General features: G+C 36.5%; 1 protein-coding gene across 1 annotated transcript; it reads right to left on the bottom strand.

The window, feature by feature from the left end:
• Window positions 1-13,703: 13,703 nt before the first annotated feature.
• On the bottom strand, window positions 13,704-18,979 carry LOC148851319 (TPR repeat-containing thioredoxin TTL1-like). The gene is made up of 7 exons (XM_088945230.1): window positions 17,393-18,979; window positions 17,123-17,318; window positions 16,809-16,981; window positions 16,114-16,447; window positions 15,833-16,037; window positions 15,090-15,190; window positions 13,704-14,385 (listed from the first exon to the last, which is right to left on the bottom strand). Exons 1-7 carry the CDS (start codon window positions 18,415-18,417, stop codon window positions 14,233-14,235), a joined length of 2,187 nt encoding a protein of 728 aa, XP_088801356.1. The 5' UTR covers window positions 18,418-18,979; the 3' UTR covers window positions 13,704-14,232.
• Between the last annotated feature and the right edge of the window lie 2,293 nt (window positions 18,980-21,272).

Here is a 21,272-nt window from a genome sequence, read left to right as displayed (position 1 = left end):
TGGATACGTTGAAATCGCTGATATGCATGTGTTTGGGCTTCCTAAACCAGACTGCTTGCAGTTGCAGGCTTTCCCCTCTTTGATTTGGCTATACACACAACGTAAGAGATGAACATCTCAGCGGAACTCAACAAATCCTTCGGGGTATGACCCCTATTCCTCCACTATTCCTTACATCATTTCTCACTATTTCAATCCATATTCATTTTGACTGAGGGCTACATGAAATCATGAATCCTGTTCCTTTGAAGTTTGAACAGAGATAGTTCATTCCTTTTTATCTGTCTCCACAACTTTGCGAATTATATGACCAGGATTACTGGCTTAAATTTTGCAACTAATATAATATGTATCACTGTTGACAATGCAGAACCCCACCAAAGGAAATTTCACTTGAACAAATTTTCCATTGGTTGAAGTTGAACTATAATGTGGCGGGGTATATGACTATTTGGTAATCACCAAATGTGGTGAGCAGCAGTAGACCCACACTCAAATCAGTCAATCAATCAACATTCAAACAGAGCCTTGTCCCACCTTTATTGGGCTTTGGCCGTGCAATCCCCCGTCCAAACCAATCCATCCTACTCTTTGGGTCATTCGGTCCATCCAGCATAATTCGTCTTGATTAATCATTTTGGTGGGCACATCTCCGGCGTGGGCCGGACACACTCAGTTCACCCGTTGACATATATAACCAAACATAGGTGATAGGTTCGGTGTCTGTCATTTTTGAGTTTTAAATCGAAACTAGGGCTGTTCATAATAAAGTCCAATCCGATCAACCCGGACCAACCCAATCCGAGTTGGTTGGGTTTTCATCAACATGGGTCGATTTCAGGTTGTGTAAATTCTTGAACCGGTGATTCGAGTCGGTTTCGGTTTTTACACAAAAAAACCGAAATCAACCTAAACCAAACCGATTTAGTTCAAACATGAAGTTCCAAAACCCATTAGTCCACCTAGTTTTTGAATGGTTGCAAGAAACTTTGGATTAGTGAATAGTGATTAATGAACAACTTTTGTGATTAACTTTTTCATTTAAATTTTATCATAGGAGATGGCTGAAATGATGTTCAATTTATGACTTTTTAAAATTAGCAAAATTTTATCACAGTGATGAACTTAGAACCGAAATCGACCCAAACCGACCCAACCCGATTCAAACCGACCAGGTCGATTTTGCTTAGCATTGGGTCGGTTTCGGTTTCTATGTCAGGTAACCCGACTAGGTCGGGTCGGTTCGCAGTAAACCGACCCGTGAACAGCCATAATCGAAACTAAGACTCTGTTTGAATAGACTTTTAAAATATTTTTAAAATTTTAAAAGTATAAAAATACGAAAAGTACGATTTAGTGTGTTTATATTGTATATTTTGTGATTTTGCTTTTATATTTTTTAAAAGTACAAAAAACCTCAAAAATATGAAGTCGGCTTTTTATATTTTGTGCTTTTGGCGAAATAGTATTTTCATTTTCATGCGAACGGGTGGTCATGTGTGACCACCTTCCAATACAACTCTCAACCCGACCTCCGTTCGGCACTACTGGAGTTACACCACCGTCATCGGCCACCAAATCACCGAAAACCGTCACCAGAAGTATGGACGAATGTACTTTTACCAAATAAGAAATGGTTCTTTTCTTCCAAAAAATACTTTATAATTTTTTTTTTTACTCAAACGGTTTTCAAAACAAAAACACTAAAATAAAAACATTTTTTTTTGTACTTTATACTTTAATACTGTTAAAAACATAAAAATAGAAGTCTACCCAAACAGCGCTTAAAATTGGCAAATAAATGAGTGATGAGCTCCTTGGTGTTCGGATCAATCCATTTTTCAATTTGTTAATTTGGTTGTAGTAATTACGTTACGTGACGAGGCAACAGCATGAGTGTGTGGGTAAAATGTAGACACCGATCCATGCCCCGGCCGTAGGCCCTATGGGTCTCTCGAAGTTGACGAAGGACAGCTGTTGGACAAACAGTGTTTCCACTCGCCCCTAGGGCCCATGGATGCTCAAAAAAAGATGTTTGACCCATATGTTATGCATATGCTTAGACAAGGACAGCCCATCTTCGTCTTCCTCCATAAATTTATACCTTAGTATATATATATAAATATATGTGCTTGCACCCAATCTGCAGACCTGGCTAATAGATGGCTACGACATTTTCCATGTAATCAATGGCTACGACATTTTCCATCTTAATTTTAAACCAAATAGACAAATCATCATGTCCACAACTACCTTGAAGGAAAAAAAAGATAAGGGCAAAAATCGATCCCTTTGGTTAATTTTAGGGGCAGTTCCAGGTGGGAATAAGCCCGTTGATTCTGTTTGGTGCTTCAAAATAAAACCGTGGGCTTTCAAAATAGATAGATAAATAAATAAATAAAATAAAAACGTGGGCTGGGCCTGAGCTTCATTTTTATGGGCAATTCTTTATTGTCCCAGTCTTCCAGTCCTTCGGGTTCTGTAATTAGACTATGTTTGGAAGGAGCAGGAATATAATTATATAAAATTAATGTAAAATCTTATATTTTATATTATTTTATATGTATCTGGAATAATCATGCAAAAGCTTAATTCCGTGTGGGCTTCTTTTACATATTACTATATTAGAGTATGGTTATGGGCTTGATGGCATGGCAGGTTGTAATGATTAATTATAGGGATAGGGGCGGCCATGAGTCGAGTTCTTTACGAGCTATTTGAGTTTGGTTTGATTCGATTTTAATCAAATTTTAAATCAAATTCAAATCCAATTTATAGACTTATTTATTAATCGAACCGAATTCAAGTCTAATAAAATTCAGCTCATGAGACAAGGTTGAATAGTTACATATAATAATAATAATAATAATAATAATAATAATAATAATAATAATAATAATAATAATAATAATAATAATAAAACAAAACCGTCAATTTATCTAAAAGGGATATTGATTACCTAGGTCATAAGATGGAACACAATTGTCCGGCACCTTAACCTACGCGTCTGTCTCCTGGTGGAAAGTTCCCGCAGGCCAGCTATAAATAAGAGCCTAGCTAAGACCATGATGCCACCTTAAAATATTGTAGGTACGTAAAAGAAGAGGGGTTTTTGCCCACAACGGTTAGAATTATGCCTAGCCTAACACTTGTTCTCATCTCTTCTAGAACTAGAAGTGTCGCTCCACCAGAGTTACCACTTAACAGTGGCTCTTGTAGTGAAGGTCCTGGTCTTTCCCCTTGGCCGGCCGGCCAGTGGCCACGATACCTACCTACGAGCTATTAACATGAAACACGAGCTGGGTTTACTCATCGGGTTAAGGTCAACCCTAGTCCAACCTATGATCAAGAATTTTAAATTAAATCTAGGGCTTTTATCTCCAATCCTAGGCACAGAAAATTTTGTGGCACATATATGTCTCATAAAATACCCTTGAATTGATTCAAACAAAAATTTAAAACAGATATCTGAATTTTTAGAGTGCTTATTGAATATGTTCACAATGGTGTGCCTACTGAATCTGCTCTCCTGTACAAAGAAAGCTTAGGCTTGTATGCGGACTAGAGATACGGGTTTAGCCTTGTGCAGTTGTGCATTCTGCTTCAAAGATTACCATTAATGGAAGTTTAAACTCAAATCGTGCTTAAACTTTGCCAATGTTTAAAACTTGTGAAAATTCTGATTGAAAATTATGTCTCGACTAGCTAGTGTAAGAGGTAGATGCCGAAAGTACGGTGGTAGGTGGAGAATAAAGGATTTTTGAAAATTTGAAGAGCATGGTGGTGATGTTGAAAACAGGGTTAGCATTGTTGATTGGGAAAATAAATAAAATATTGAGATTAAAGGTAAGGTCAGTCCTGAAAATGAGATCGGTAGGGGTGGCAATTTTCCCCGTCCCGACGGGTACCCGGGCTCCCCGACCCGATAGGGCTAGGGATGGGAGGTACCTTAGCAGGGTCGGGGTCGGGGATGGGGATGGAGACTGGGAATGAAATCCCCGCCCCGACCCATTCCCGATTAATATTATATTATATAAGTATAATAATTATTAATTTATTTATAAAATAGTAAAAACTAAAAGTCTAAAACATAATTCGAAGAAATCAAGAGAACTTGAAAAGTTGGAAAACCCTTAACCCGACTAAACCAGTTACTAGTCTTCATTCTTCTGTCTTCGATAGAGAAGACTCAAGAGAGGTGATTGAACCACAAAACTAGTAAACCCTAGCTTCATCTTCGTTGTCGATTCGTCGACTGCCAACCGCCAACCGCCAACCTCCGTCGTTGATTGTTGCCACTGCCCACTCGCTCGTCGAACATCGAACAAAGGAGAGGCCAGAGAATTGAGGAAGAGACTTCATCTTCATCGCCGATTCGTAGACCGCCGACCTTCATCATCGTTGCCAACCGCTGTCGCTGTCGTTGTCACCCTTTGGACTCTCTCTCTCATCAGTCATCATCGACATAAACTCTCCCAAGTCCCAATGGTCCTCTCTCTCTCTCTCTCTTAGTTTCGGGGATTCGGGTCTCCGACCAGGAATTCATCCCCATCGGAGTTGGGGATGGAGGGTGGATTCCTTCCCTTGTCGGGGATCGGGGACGGGGATGGAGGGTGATTTGGGGGTCGGGGTTGGGGATGGGGAATGTACTCTCTGCCCCGAACCCACCCTCTTGTCATTCCTAGAGATCATATGTGCTCTCAGCGTGTCTCATACTGACATCACAACATGTTTCAGTCATGCACCTAGAACATCTCCGTAATTGTAAAATTTTTATTCATGGGAGATGTTTCCTCTGAAATGTGCTGTGAGGCACACTCTATGAGGAGCACATCCGAACTCCTTGAAAATAAGAGTTGGGGTTTTATTTTAAAAATCAAAGGAAAAAATTGCTATATTCACAACATACATATGTAGAATCTATATCTATATATTAAAATGGAATATGCCAAACTGACACTTTCTTGCCTTCTGATTTACTCTCAAAGCCACTCTTTTTTTGCTTTCTTCTGTTTTTATTTTTTATTTTTTAATTTTAAAATTGAACAAAATAACTCAAGTAATCAATCGCCTTTAATACATTTAACACTCATCATTAACACATTATTATCTCTCTCTTTCTCTCTCTCTCTCTCCCTCCCTCCCTCCTAACTCATGCCACTAATATATATATTGCATTAAGCCGTAATTATCAGTAAAGATGAATTATATTGAAATTGAGATATTCAATTATATATTATTTCACTAAATAATATATTTTTATTTAAAATTATAATCCATTTATATTCCATTTAAAAATAATAAAATTAATTAACCATACTAAAAATAATTTAATAAGTTTCTTAAATAAAATAAAAATAATTATTAATTATTGTTATTGATTAAAATATTTTTAATAATATGATAAACAAATACCAATTATTAATTAATATAAAAAGAATTTAATTACCAAAAGGGATAAGATAAATTAAAAAATATACCATTGTAAAATTAAAATAAAACTAATATAAAATTATCAAACAATCATTAGTTTTATAATTAAATTTTATTAATTTAAAACCAACTTAAGTTCCACTAAAAAATAAAAATTGACATAGTTAATTAAATTTCATAAGGAATTTAAATTTAATAAAAACTTAATATACTTAAATAAATTTAATTTTTATTAATTTCAAAAGTTAATAAAAAATATTAATATTTAACATAATTTAACTATTTTAAAATCAAATTAAATTCTATTTAACAATAAGGAAAATTATAAAACCTCCTTGGGTTTTCTGACAATCCTATGAAACTCCCCATTGTTTTAACCTTAACAAAAACCTCTATCTACTATTTTGAAAAAAGGTGCAAATATCTTTCTTTCATTAGCATTCCAAATAAAAAATGTTGATGTAAGGCATTAATTTTACTTTAGTTCAACCTTTTTACATTTATGCAAAAAATGTAGGGAGAATTATTCTTTGAAAATTGTCTCACAAAATAAATTAGTGGAGGGCAAAGATGAAACTTTAAATTATGTGTTATAATGCATTAACAATGATAAGGGTATTTTGGTAACTTCAATGTCTTTGTTACTGAAGAGCCAAGGGAAAGGAGGTATTTGCACTTTCTTTTTTGCATTTTTTTTACTTTCTTTTGATTTAAAAATATAAATAAATAAAGTTGTATACTATCATCATGTCATCAATAAAGCTTTACACTATTTATATTATTAAAGAGAGAGAGATTGAGAGAAAGAAAATGAGAGAAATATTATAATATTAAAGAGTGTATTAATAAAAGAGAGAGGGGGAGAGACGTTATATGATTAGAGCTGGATTCGAGCCGAATAGTATGAGGCTCGAGCTTGGCTCGAGACTATTCTACAAGGCTCGAGCTCGATTTTGAGAAAAAATGTTTTATAAAAATAAAAAATATATATATAAATATTTTTTATTTGATATTTAAAAAATTAAGAGTTATATTAATTAATTATTTATAATATTTTTATTATATATATTATTTTCTAAAATTATATATATATATATTCAAGCCGGTTCGCGAGCCTCACAAGCCGAACTCTAGTAGGCTCGAGCTTGACTCATTTCATAATTGAGCCAATGAATTGGACTTGAACTCGACTCGAAGCTCGATTGAAACCAAACTTTTCACAAACCAAACTCTCGTAAAAAACTCAGCTCCTTGCCACCTCTATGTATGATTACAAATAGATTGCAACCTGCATTCAAATTTGATTCATTAATGTTCGGATAGAAATGATCTTTTATCAATTATATTTAGGTTGGACTTATTGGATTCAAATATTGAATGCCATTAGTAAATTAAATTAAAAACAATCAAAACATAAGAGCCTGACAACAATGACATGTACCCCCAAATTTCCAATCACCACGCTCCTTTGTCTTTCTATAGAGATCTGTAAATACGTCTCGCCTAAAAAATTCTGCCTAACTGTTCAGAAAGATCAGATTAAATGGGATGAAGCATGAGGATTGGAGAACCGGCTAAGTGCAATTTGGGGACTTCATTTCTTACAATTATGATGCATACGGATATTAACTCGAAAAACACAAAGCTTTTGATGAAAATATAAGTGAAAGTTTTGGTCCTTTTAATTTTGAACACGGTGCCCATTCAATGGCGGATCTTTATCTTCTTAATATTGGACATATAGTAGGTTTTAGGGCTTAAGGGCAGTTATGGGTTTTATAATTTTATTCCCCATGATCCAATATTTTGTCCTAAAAATAAATTTATATAATATATATAAAAAGAAAAAAAAAAAAAGCTCTTATGCGGGTATCTAGCATTGTGTCGTATAAGCCTCATTTCGTAATAATCAAAGTTTTTAAAAACGAATGTATAAATAATAATTAACTTTTATAGCTCAGTTGGTTAGAGCACCCATTTAGTAAGCGGGAGGTCTTGAGTTCAAATCTAAATGAAAGCATAATTTTCTTTTAGTATTATTAGCTTTGTTTTCATTATTTAGACCCCATAGTTTTTTTGAGTTTAAGATTAATAATTTTTATTTAAAATAGTTAAAAATCCAAAAATAATGTATCCATGGATTGTGCTTATTTTTGGTTTAGTCTAATTATGAATTTAACATTGCTTTTAGGGGTATAAAAAAGGATCAAAAATTTGACACGATATAACGCATATTGGGCATATCATATTGTATCTTTGGGGTCCCAATACACATGTTTACATGTGTTTTGGAAACTCCTTTTTTTAATAAAAAATACACTTAATAAAGCATAATTTTCTTTTAGTATTAGCTTTGTTTTCATTATCTAGACCCCATAGCTTTTTTGAGTTTAAGATTAATATTTTTTATTTAAAAATAGTTAAAAACCCAAAAATAATACACTTAATAACATCCCCAAAAACCAAGTTTTGAAAAAAAAGAAAATTAAAAAAATATAAACATGCATGCTTTTTAGTACCGATATGCCTCCACCGATACATAGGGGCATATTGATGCTTTGAACCATGGGTGCAACTTAGGGGGTTGGGTTAGGTTCAGGATCAACCGAAGCTAAGGATTAAAGTATCAGTATCGGGTATCGTATTGGACAATTCGGACTTTGGAAATGCATGAATACGAAATATGAAAATGCATGGATACAGTAGGAAAATACATATAAATTCCATAAATACAACAATATCAGTAAATTTAAGATCAAAATAATCCCAAATAGTATATAAATAATTGAAAATGTATATTTTAGTGATATATATGAAGAAATATATTATAATTAATATATCAGGATGCATAGATATCATATAATTTTATTTAAAATGAATCAATCAAAAGTCCAAGGCACTAAACATATGCACCTATTATATTTTAATTGTTATATAGATTATTTTTATTTTAATTTTTTAATTTTTTAAAATTAATAAAAAGTCAACTAAATATTAAATTCTCAAATACAAATTAAAATATTAATTAATAATTTATAAAAATATAATCTTAACTCAAATTAATATCGAATTTGTTAAAATTTATGATATACATATCATATAAAAATTCATAATTTGTAATTACTAAAATAATTATTCCTTTATTAATATTTTATTTATATAATTTTTCTAATATGAAAAATAATTTTTGAAATAAATGTAGATTAATGGATTTGATAGATTCAATTTAATGTTATATTATTAAATATTTTATAAACAATATTTTCGTTTTATAAATAATAAATATGTTGTTATTACTTGTTGATATAAATTAAAATATTAATTAATAATTTATAAAAATATATAATAATTTTAACATGCATATCATTTGTAAATTTATAAATTTTAAGTATTAAAATAATTATTCTATTCTTAATATTTTATTTGTATAATTTTCTTGATATTAAAAATCATCTTTTTTTTATATAAACATGGATTTGATATATTATTTATTGTATTAGTTTATAAAATACCATTTTTGAATATTATTCTTTTGAAATTTTAGTTTTTTTATTCGTTTTGAAATTTTAGTTAGAGATTTTTTTTTTTTTTTTTTTTTTTGTAATAGAGATTGAAAAATCGCATGTATAGGCAAAAGTTAATAAATTTTATTTTATTTATTATCAAAAGGACGAATGTGGATTAATGACTTAGAATTTTATTTAAGGAGTAAGGCTCTAGGTGTGCTTTATGGTCTGAGTTCGAATTACCATGCTTGCATATTTTTCATAGAGAAACATTGCATATCGGTGCCCAATACGGATACGCCATAAGCCGATACCGATATGATAGGACGTTTCCTATTGATATTTAAATCTTTGACCAAAGCCCAAGCTGAAGTCTTAACTCTTGAACTTAGACTTATATTAATTTAATTATGACTAAAAAATTTAATCTATAGATTAATTTAATTATATCATTTAATCATTAATAAAGTAAAACAAATAAAATAGAACATTAATGAATAATGTAAAAAATAATTATTTGTTAAATAATCAGCAGTAATTTATTATTTTGTTAAAAATTATTAATATAATTAATCTAAATTATTAAATTATTTTTTATAACAAATTATTAAAATTATTAATATAATTATCAGTTTCCATAATTTCACTTTTCTTTGATAAATTCCATATATGGCATGGGTCCCCGCTAGTATAAATATAAATATAAATATACAGAAATATACAGAATATATGAGGTTTGGGTTGGGTCAAATTTGCTCCAGGCGTCAACTCTAACCCATTGAGCTATGTGGTTCTTAACATCCCTGAGCTCAAGCTCTAATGAAGAAAATGAATATAACAAACCTTTATGCTTAATTCATTAAAATTATGTTTGGCATTTATTGTGTATGAGATTACTGTTTGGTTTCAATGTTTAAACAATAAAAAATAGAAATGCTTAGATTTATGTTCATGAGGCATTGAGAGAATCTTCAAATTCTTGTTTCCCCCAATTCCTGGGTATCTATTGAAATGAAATGCGTATATGACCCACTTTAAATCGAGGTAGAAAGTAACTTTATGAGATATTACTTGAAACACCTATAAAATGCCCGACCAAACAACAATAGATGTTTAAAGCAGTATTTTTCAAATAGATGTTTATCTGATAAACATCTTACAAATAAACACCCACAAAGCCAAACATATATCAAATCACTTATGTTAATTGTTTCCTTCCCTGTCCATAACTTTGGTGCATCACTTTCTCTTGGTCCTTGTAAGTCGTCCAATGGGTCAGATGCAACACAAAACCAGAATCTTGATCCAATTACGTTTTCGGGTTTGGGCCTTAGGATGAAGTGTTGGTTTTGTCTAATCCATGGTAAATCCATCAGTCCGCTTTCAGCACACCAAATAATCATGTACCTCCTTTTCACCCATATAAAACAATCTTACCCAACGAAATCCTAATGGCTACTCTTACCAAGTTTGGCGTTTCAACTGTGTTTGAGCAACGTTGATCGCCATTTGTACCTTGGAACTTTCGGTTCGTCTGGATGTACCAACCTACTTACTTGGGTCAATGGTTTCTTAAAAGGATTGGCTCCCAAGCTCTTCAAATTTCAAAGCTACCTTGTCTAGCTAGAGGATGTCAATGGTCAAATACGAATAACTACTTCACTTTTATTTTTTCCTCTCTTACGATGAACAGGTTCTCAACCATGAACCGTAGAATTCGATCGTTGGGTACCCATATTCAACAAGAGAACAAAAAGGATATTTTTCTCTGTGGGGCGTGGGCTTTTGGTAGGGGTGCAACTTGGGTCGAATTCAATTAAACATTTCTAAAACTTTGAATGGACCCGAACTCTAACCTTACTTCAAATCGGACAGCCCAAATTTACAGCATTGCTTACTGGCAAGGTTGAATCCGGTTGACGACTCGATTCTACACTCCTCGTGGCGTGTCCCTGAGACCCTGACCAATAATACTTGCCTGAATTAAAGAAATAAATAAGGGAACCCTCACCTTAATTCTTAAGTATAATGAAGTAAAATAAGACCTGAACCAGAATTAAGTAAAATCGAAAATAAAACTAAATCTTGCATTTTATTTTTTATTTGCACTCTCATACATTTATGCTAGTGCGACCAAATACAGGCTAAGCGGTTTCTCGTGTTGGTCACGTTTGTATCCAAAAATAATAGAGGAATTTGGGGGGCATTCTTTTTTCAGATTTTGAGAGGGGGGAAAGTTGGTCAATGGGATTTTGGTTCCCATTAACCAAGAATCTCATATTCTTTTTTTCAGATTTATGTGGGGATCAGAGAAAATTTATTTTCCTAGGTATTACTTAACCCATCTCCTAGGTGGATAAATAACTTTTCCACATAGGGGAAAAATTGCCTACACTTGAATTGGACAGAAATGCCCCTTTTAATAATTGATTTTTATAGATAAAATGGTCATTGCCTTATTTACATGAAAAATAAAAGAACATAGATAAATGCACTTATCCAAATAAGTGTAAAGACCTACCCAGATAACTGTATTTACTTGAATAAATAACTTACCGAAAAACTAACGGAGCATTACACGCACACGATACCAACAAAATCATATTAGCTTAAGTGCTTAACTACCTAATGTTAGATTCTCTTAATAGGATCATTAATAGAAAATTTTAACGGTCCAAAATGAACTCATTAAATTACACCCAATTGTCATCTTTTAATCATGGAGTTTTTATTTGGAAAATTACAGATAGGTCTACCTTATAAGGCTGTGCTTGGGGGGTTGTAAAATTTAAGGGCCTCAAACATTCAATTGCACCAAACAAGTATTCTATACTTTAAAACATTAACAGTACTCAAGTTTAGCATCGTTAAGTTAACTGATGTTATGGTGAATGGTAAAATTTTCAAAATAGGAAAGAAAGTATTGAAAGAATTGGATTTTAGGCACTCAATAAAGGAGAAGGGAAAATGGTCTTGTAAAATATGTGAAGGGTAAGTTTGGAATTTTATAATATTTTAAGGCACATGACAGATAAGGACTAAACTTACATGGTGTTCGGAAGCGTAGGTATTTTTTGGGATCTTATTTTTGTTTTGGGAGTATTTTTGCCATATAGGCAATGAGCAACACTATGTTGTTTGGTAAGATGATTTCCATCACCGTTTTTCATGTATATACACACATTACCTTGTAAGATGATGCACACAAATATCATACCAAATTATATAACGATGCTTATCAAATGGCCAGATTAATTGGATGATTTTTTTTATAATATCTAGCCTAAAAATTTAAATCCAACGGTCATGTATCAAATGGTCCACACTAATGCATGGAAGCTTTATTTTACTATGTTTTCTTATAGTTGATGATTTCAGCTTTGGAAACAGAGGGGTCGCAGATACAGAGATGATTTCAGTTCAGCCACTTCAGCTAGAGAGAGAGGGAGAGATTACAGCAAAACTATCCGAAACCCAAATACTATCCAAGCAATGCCAGTACAAGTGAAAGGAAAAAAAAAAGAGTTTACACAGAGCAAAAAAAAAAGTCTAAAAACAAACCTCTTCCGGCGACGACCAACATCTTCCGGTGACGGCAGTGACGAAGATAACTTTTGGCGAACAGAGGTTATAGAGACTCTGTGAGAGAAGATAACTTTCGGTGGCAAGAAGAAAGAGGAGTACCGATTTTCATTCTAACCCTACCATTCATTGGGTTAATGTTCCGGTGGGCCGAGAAGCACCGGAACATTCCCACTAGTGCCAACTCATATTACAGATAAGCGTTATGTACATGACCGTGGTTCAAACGCCTGAATCAAACAATGATATATATGAATCCGATGTGGCACCGTTTTTTTGAAAAACGGTCATGGTTCCAAAAACAATCACGATGTGCACGATGTGCCTAAATGTAATTTTCCTTCTCTTGGATTGATAAAAAAACAATCGAATCATGTTGGTTTCTGGTGTGGTAGGGCACCTGTTAATTACGACATATCGCAATTTGGGTGTTCAAGTCCTATGATGATTGATGAGGGTACCCTCGTTGGGTCACCAACCTTAAGACAGATTTTATATATACCGAAAGTTTGGGCCTGGTGTTACAGGACCAGTCTTCTTTATAATTTGTCTTATGTCTCACATTCAATGGATGGCCCCTCCATGGATATTGCCCAGCCCAAATGATATCTTGAGACATGATCGCGGTATTTGGATTGTGGAGAAAAGAAATATTTAAATTGTGGAAAGTGGAAACGAGTTCAGAGGAAAGCTCCAAAAATAATACAATGCACAATTAATGTAAATTCCAATGATTTTGATAATTTTGTAGCGTAGGCAGGCACACCTTGCATCAAATGATCAAATGATAGTTAATTTCAATATGCAAAATATGGAAATTCTGAGGGCCCATAGTGGGGTTGGGTTTTATTTGGACTTGGAAAAACTCGAAATTTAACATTAACCATTAATCATTAGAGTTAAGACTAACCTTTTCCCTAATGATACAATGAGAACCAAGTGGCATTAAACAAACTGATCCGTGATAATAACTAATAAGGCGCACTAATATAAACTCATAATCTTTTAGTGTTTGGCGTAATCATCGCCTTTGGCTTAGTCTAATCCCAATTTCTTTTCTTTAATTCCCACGTACCCACAGTATTATTTGCAGTAGGCCAGCCTTAGCATTGAAATGTAATGCAGATAAGTATTAAAAAAAAAAAAAAATCAAAGTATAAATCAATGTTAAAGAAAGGGATCGGAAGAAAGAAATTCAAATGCATGCTTCATTTAATCTTACAATAAGAACCTCCCACCAAGGCACCAACCAACCCTTTTCGAAAAAAAAAAAACATAAACGCACCCTAAAATAAACAACCAAGTATCTTCATTCCACTAGATATTCCATACATTGTCATTATATGCACACATATACACACATACTCAACAGAATCTTGCCTTTCACTCTTCTTTTCTTGTTTGATTAGTTTAATCTAATCTTCCGTGTCCCCCTCCGTCCTGTTGTTCTTCATTCTCTGTTCCCCGACTGCAACGCCATCTGATTCCTTGGAGACAAAGAAGCAAGGACGACCAATCTTTTGCCATTGTTTTCTCTTGGTGGGAGCTCTACTCCATTCTCTTTTCTTTAGAAAGGAAAGGAAAAGAAGTGAACATACAATGCATTTCTTTCTTTTGTTTCTATCTTTTAAGTGTAGTCTCTCTCTAATGTATCTTTGAAATGTAACATTGGGATGGGAATCGCGAATTTATCTTTTCTGGATTTGTTTTATCAACTGCTGTAGAATTTGACTGAGCTTTCTAACAATTCGTGGTTGTTTCCGGGGATGTCCTTGACTCTTGACCCGTTCTTGTATATCTTAAAGCTTGGTACTGCACTCACGCCCTCTGTTTTTGTTAAGTAGGGGTGGTCCTCAACCTCCACCTGTAACATCAAGCACAGAGTAAAGGGGAGTTGATGAGAAAAATTCCTCTTTTTTGTATTTTAAATTTCTTCTTATCTAAGTTCTCTTCTTTTCCGTTTCTTTTTTTATTTGGGTGGAGTGGGTGGGTGGACTACTACTGCCTACTGGACGGAGGTTATTTGAAGAAACCCATTATGGATATCTCACTATTCATTCATCCAGTGTAATGGAAAAACTTTCCACTCCGACGATACGTCATGACTCATGCGGCTAAAACCGTGAATCCGGACTCAGCGGTTTGACGATTTTATTGGAGACAAGGCCGAAAGCTGGACATGGGCCTGCCCACTCATGCGGCTAAATTCGGACTCACTTATTCACGCCCATGTTTTGATTTTTAGTAAAAATAAATTAATATATAATTATTAATTTATTCATTGACATGATAACGTGGCATTCCCAAAAATCCTTCTTAGCCTCCAACAGTTTTTTCGGACGATATCAATACTATATTGACAGCCTGGGCTATCAGACGTGGACAATCATAGTGTGAATCAATTCAACAAGGACGAAAAAACTAAGACACGACTCGGTCAGCGAAGTCGGACCACAACCATTCCATGGCCCCTCCTCCGTCCATTTTTTTAGACTTTCCTTTTCTAATTGCAACTTTACCCTACCCATCTAACGAAAATGACAAAGCTGAAGAGAGAGAGAAAGAGACCTTGAGGAAGTTGACAGAAGGGTATTTCTTGCATAGTTGCTGCATGAAGTTAAATGTTTTATTGTCGCTCGACTTGTTGCAGAAAAGCACAACCGACATTCCTGCCAATAAACAAAATAACAACAGGGATTACATTTTTCTGTATTTCCACTCTCAGCCCTCACCATGAAAACAAAATGGAATGGAGGATGTATCATTCTACTATGGGCCCGGCCTGCCACCTGTGATTCACTTTTTTTTATGAAAGCTGGCCATGTAAGGGGTGTGTGGGTCGAGTTCAAATCAACCCCACAACATCCCACAGCACAATCCCGTCGTATTGGGAACATCTTAATACTAGATATGATAAGCTGGCCATGTAAGGCATCTTCATACTAGATATGTTTTCAATGCATGGCGGAAATGTATTGTGAGACGTTGTGGGAGGTTGATTTCAACTCGTGTGAGTCCAGCAATGGATACCAATCCAACTGTCTCGACTAGCTGACTTTGGTTGGACAGCGGAATGAAGGGAACAGACACACACAAGCTCATCCCCACGTGAGACTTTACTTAACTACACCAAATCTGACCTCATCGGATCATGCTGGATCCAGTGGTTCCCATCTATCGCATTCAAGAGAGAATGCCATAGTCCCCAAGGCCCACCCACCCAACACTGGAACCCATGTAGAACTCACGTGCAAACTTTTGTCATACACACGCATGCATGATGCATAAACCCTTTTCTCTTTTTTCTATACCAGGTGACGTCACCAAGTGTCTGAAACGCTCGTTGTTGGCGACGACGACCACGTCAGCACCAAACTTCATGTCTTTGACATCTTCGCCCCGCCGCTTCTTGAGCTGGACCTGGGCCTCGAACAACGCCCGGCCGACCTCCTCGTCTCCCGGCGTTTCCCTTATCAACATCTCGTAGTCCTGTATCGAAGCCTCCCACCGTTCCAGCTACAGACGACAAAAATCCAATCCAATTAAGCTCTTCGGTTAACACCCATTGCGATTCAGGCGTCAGTTTACTCACCTTAGCATTGCAGTCGGCTCTTCGTAATCTGGCCTTACTGTAAGATGGTCGCAATTCTAACGCTCTGGTGCAGTCTTCAACGGCTTTCTCAAACTGACCCAGTTTGGATCGACAAGCGGCTCTGTTGCAGAGCAAGACCGAGTTGAGCGGGTCGTGCTCCAGTCCCTCACTGTACGCCGCTGACGCCTCCAAGAACTTTGAGGCCTTGAAGAGCTCGTTACCATTTGATCGAGCCGAGGCCACGGCTCTGGCCCTCCTCACAACCAGACCTACCTCTTTGTTACCCGAGTCTAGTCGAGCTGCTTTCTGAGCCGCTTCAATCGCGTTCTCGAACCTGTTATTAGCCCATTTAATTTATTAAATTAAACAAAGCTTAACCTTTTTGAAGCGAGAAGATGCAGAGAAAGAACCACCCATAATTTTAATTTAATTCTGCTCGAAAAGACTAATTGGTGAACTGAACTATTCCATGTTCCCCTTTTAACAACATTACCTTTCTTTCCTTTCTACAATCAATAAACAGACCCACTCCCTGACTCCCACCGTAAATTTTACAGTTTCTTCTTCATAAGTTACTGGTGCCGACACATCTCCTCTAATCACGTTTGTTGACTTCGTAAAACTTGTTCGAATTCTTAACGTTTATGTTAGAAATTAAATAGAAACAACTGCAGTAAGAAAACGTTAATACCAACCTGCCGGCGGCCATGTCAACCTGGGCTCGTATTAGTAATAGATAAGCGCTACCGTCGGGGCCATAGAACTTAGTATAAGCGTCCGTGTCAGAAGCCAGTCCATTGGTTAACGTTGTATCCGCGTCTTCGTGCCTGTGGAGCTTCAGCAAGGCCTCGGCTTTGGACGCCAAAACCTTTTTCATTTCAGAAGATCCACCCAAGTAAGTTTGTACATATCATAGATAATGCTTTATTGTGCAAACAGTGCAAAATGACTTACGATAAAGGATCTGTGAATGGAGATTATAGAGAGACATTAGCAATAGGTGGTTGACCTGTGAAGCTGAATCCGCACCGCAGGATAGTGTGCACTCAGTTTCTTTTAACAGCATCTGCCACTCCTTCAGCTTGCGAGCTTCGGTGCACTTGACGAGTTGGGTTCGAAGAGCTTGAGCTTGGGTAATCTCATTAGAGTTGGCTTCGGGTCCTGAATGTTTGTAATGATACAAAGATTTCTCTGGGTCTCCCAATCTGTAAGAACAGTGTCAATGTGAATTGCCACAAATACAGGGAGTGAGACGACTGCTTACAATTAATTTACGTACCTTAGATACAAAGTTGCCAAACGGTGATGTGCTCTCTGATATGAAGGCTCGATTCTAATGGCTTCTTTGCATTCAAAAACCGCCTCGAGAAGCCGACCCATGCTCATCAATGCAGCGCTCCTGTTGCTCCTGTAAGAAGCCTTATTTGGGTCGATAGCGATAGCTTGATCGTACAAAGCCAGAGCCTCTGGAAAATTCCCCTTCTTATATTCTTCGTTTCCCTTCGCTTTCAATTCCTCGGGGTCCGACTTATTGGAAGGAGCTAGACACAGAGACCCTGTCTGCTCCTTGGGATGATGTTTCTCCCTCCTTACTATATTACCCATTACACTGTTACTGTTATTTCTGCCGTTGATGGCCAAATTCGTCTCTCGTGCAGTTTTAGGTAGATGCTCAAGAACATTCGTGGTAGAATTGGGAAGGTTATGCGAATTCATATTGCCGGCTCCTTTCTGCCTTAAGTTACCCAAATGACCATATAGCATTACATTACCTGAAGAAGCTCGAACCAAAGTATTACATGCCTTGGATTTCTGGTGATCAGCGATCATGCTCTCGAGCTCCCCGGAGATGCCAATAGCTTCCTTGGGTACCTTTCTACCTTGCGTTGGTGAAACCTTTGTTGTTGTTGTTGTTGTTGTCGATGACGTTTGGCTTGAATCGGTCGAGGACGTCGAACTTGTCGTAATTCCGTCCGAAGGTTTTCTGGTTTGGTTCTGTTGATGGTAAGAATGAGTCTTTCGATGATTTGGGGTAGCTTTATGGACGGGCTTGTCCGGTAGTTTTTGCGGAGGGTCGGTCAAATTAGAGGTGTCAATGAAAGCAGTCTCGTCGGAGCCTCCTCGTCTCCTCTTCGGAGTGGTGGTTGTGAGCTGGTGAACATTATCGCTGTCGGGCGTGGGAATATCGCTTGTAGAGGCTGATCTTCTCGGCAAGGCTCTCCGGCGTCGGAAAACTCCAGTGTAAAACATCATAATACCACAACCCGACTTCTTTACCGGTGAGTACTCCCCCATTGTTGTCATAAATCTCTCCTCTTTCTCTATGCTCTAACGGGTCTAATCGGGTCGAGTTTTATAAGAGAAGAGACTCAGACAGCTATAAAGCCAACGATGGTAAAAAACATGGGGGAGGTTTAATAGAAAGAAAAATAATAATAAAAAACAAACCGGAGGATTGGAAACTGCCGGGAAAGGCCACGTCTCCGGCAGCTCTATCCGGCAGAAGAGTTAAAACAAAAATTCAAACAATCTTCGGCTTCGTCACAAGTTGAACACTACCAACCAACCCATTACGAATAGAGAATAAAAAAAGAAGAAATATTTAACAAACCAAGTTATAAAATAAGGAGTTAGAGATCTCTGGTTGAATTGAATCAAGAGAACAAGTTCAACAAGCCTACCCCCAGGAAGGTGTGTATTATCACATTTCACAACCTCCTGGAGTGGCCTAAAAGAAACCAACTATCTTATTTTTTAAATCTCTTTCACTTCCTCCCCTTATTCTATTCTTCTTGCCGTCTTGAAAATGAGAATGAAAGAGAAAAAAAAATGAAGATAAAAAGAATTAATATTTTAAGTGAGAGTTATTGCAAATGCAGATCAGATTGTCTTTTTGTTAGGAAAAGCCGGATGATGCGGTCGTGGAAGAAATATGGATCTCTAGATTTTTAGAAAAAGGCTAAAATGAATGAAAGATAAAGAGAAAGGGGGGGATGGGATGGGATGGGCCATGGGATGATACTTACTACATTCCCGATTTGGTTTTCAATTTGTTATGTTATTTGACTATTTACAGCTAAGAAGGGGGGGGATAATGAGGTCAGTCGCTCACGTAGGTCTGGGATTCCATAACGTAGGATCTCCGGCTCCAGGCTCCACTCCAGCTGTATTGTTTACTCCATTCTATTTCCCTCTCGACTCCGACTCCTGGTCCTGGAATCGTTCACTTCCATGGTTCCACCACCCCAGCCCCAGCCAGGCCCTGGGTTATGACTTCTCGGCAGCGCGCTTGTTTGACTGACTGACCTAATGGTGCGCGCCAATAGCCATCCCCATCCATCACTAATCACTAGTTTGTTTCAGTTGGTGAAGAATGACCGAGAAAATAAAAAAAATAAAAAAAAAAACAATACGTCAAATTGTAGACGGCACCAATGACTGACTGACAAAAACAGTAGGACTCACACGGTTTTCCCAGCGTGATCGCTCTCGCATAATCATTATTACCCCTAACAAAAACAAAAAGGCATGGGGCTACGTGCTTGCTGTCACAGTGGTAGTTAGGTGAATTTCAATCCTTTAGCTTTTATGGTACAATCGTACGGTAGAGAGAGAGAGAGAGAGAGAGAGAGAGCGCCCCTTCACCTGGCAAAATCGATATGGGGGGAGAATGATGCATGAGTCTGGCACAAAGGGAAGTTGGTAAATTGGTAGACGTCGGTGCCGGACGCGGGTTCATCCATTGAGTAGCATGACTGGGATGAGGCGAGAAGAGTTTGGACTAATGTTCGACGGGATTAATTTCTGGGGATGACTGAGAAGTGAGAACCTTCTATAGTTATTGATGAAAGATGATCAATCTATGCTATGGGATGGGATCATGGGATGGAGCACACATCTCAAGTCTCAACGTAATGGGGATAGGGGCCTAGGGGGGTTAATTATTATCAAAATTATTTGATCAGATTCAGATTATTGGGAAATTGTTCTTATTCAAAGCCTGACTCCTAAGATTAGGTTGCATACCAGATGCCCTTGAGTATGATTATGTTTATGAGGTTAAAAAGATCCAACCCAGACACAGATCATTCAAACGTCGCAACAACGCATTTTCGGGTACACAGGTTAATTAAAAATTTAAAACTTGGACGTGCTAAGATTGTTATTTTAATTTTAGGTACAATTGTGGATGACGCTAGTGAAAGACATAAGAATGAGATGGATTATTGAGACTGACAGCGAGGGAGTAGGGACAGAGGAGGCGTTGTGGGGCCAAGCCCACTCATCCATGAGTTTGGGATCCACGGGTTGACTGCATCCTGCATATATTTGTACAGCATGAATATATTTCTCAATCTTTTGGTGGGTACAGGTGTTTCCTAGCCGCATCAAATCAAATGACGACGATTCCGGGTGTCTCAACTTGTTTTTCTCATCCTTTGGCCGACAAAAGAGAAGCTTCTCTCATTCAGAGAGAGAAAGAGAGATGTTCTGAGCCTAGCGTGGCCTGGCCACGCTAAGAAACAATAAGGGTAAAGAATACAACGCTAAGAAACAAAGTCAGCACCACTTCACAACTATCCGCTTCTTTTCTTTGAGAAACAGAGGATCCATGATCCGATCTTACAGCAACTTGGATCAAAACAGGGTCAGCCGGTAGGTCTCATACCAACTTTCTTACTTTATACCTCAAATAAAAAGAATCATTATTGTTTTAGATAAATCTATTAAAAAGAATAATTTATGAGCTTGTATTTTTCAATCAGGGACCAGGGAGCTTTCTTTCAACGTTGGCATCTTCAAAAAAAGTTTAGTGAGAGTGGAGAAAGTCTGAAATCTTAATCTCTTTTAGAGATCGTAGTCTTCTTATTCTTCATGCTTGGGACGCAAGGCGCAAGTTAAAAAGAGACTCGGGGGGGAAAGAGTCCCATACTCCCATGTGCTTTCTACGTAACCCGGAAAAGCACTCACGTGATCAAAAGCCTTGAATCTTACCCAAGTTTTAGTCGGTTGGCTACTTGTAATAAGCTACTATCACTACCAGTAGCTCTTCTGCTTGCTTCAGACGGACCAAGGATATAGAAAAATAGACCTTAAGGCTATGTGTGGTTTGATGCAAAATATGAGAGAAACAGACAGTTTAAGGCGAATCATTAACC

The sequence above is a fragment of the Nelumbo lutea genome, chromosome 5 (genome assembly GCF_056320005.1).
Source record: "Nelumbo lutea isolate HS-2025 chromosome 5, American lotus-T2T, whole genome shotgun sequence".
NCBI classification, from domain to species: Eukaryota; Viridiplantae; Streptophyta; class Magnoliopsida; order Proteales; family Nelumbonaceae; genus Nelumbo; species Nelumbo lutea.
The sequence above is the reverse complement of the archived record's forward strand: the minus strand, read 5'-3'. Positions and strand labels throughout refer to the sequence as shown.

Bases quoted from the DNA above. Each gene is read 5' to 3' on its own strand.
- LOC148851319 (XM_088945230.1), bottom strand. From the start codon at position 18,417: ATGACAACAATGGGGGAGTACTCACCGGTAAAGAAGTCGGGTTGTGGT. The intron at 16,448-16,808 runs GTTGGTATTAAC...GGCTAATAACAG, and splicing joins GTTGACATGGCCGCCGGCAG to GTTCGAGAACGCGATTGAAG. The intron at 16,038-16,113 runs GTGAGTAAACTG...TGTCGTCTGTAG, and splicing joins GAGCCGACTGCAATGCTAAG to CTGGAACGGTGGGAGGCTTC.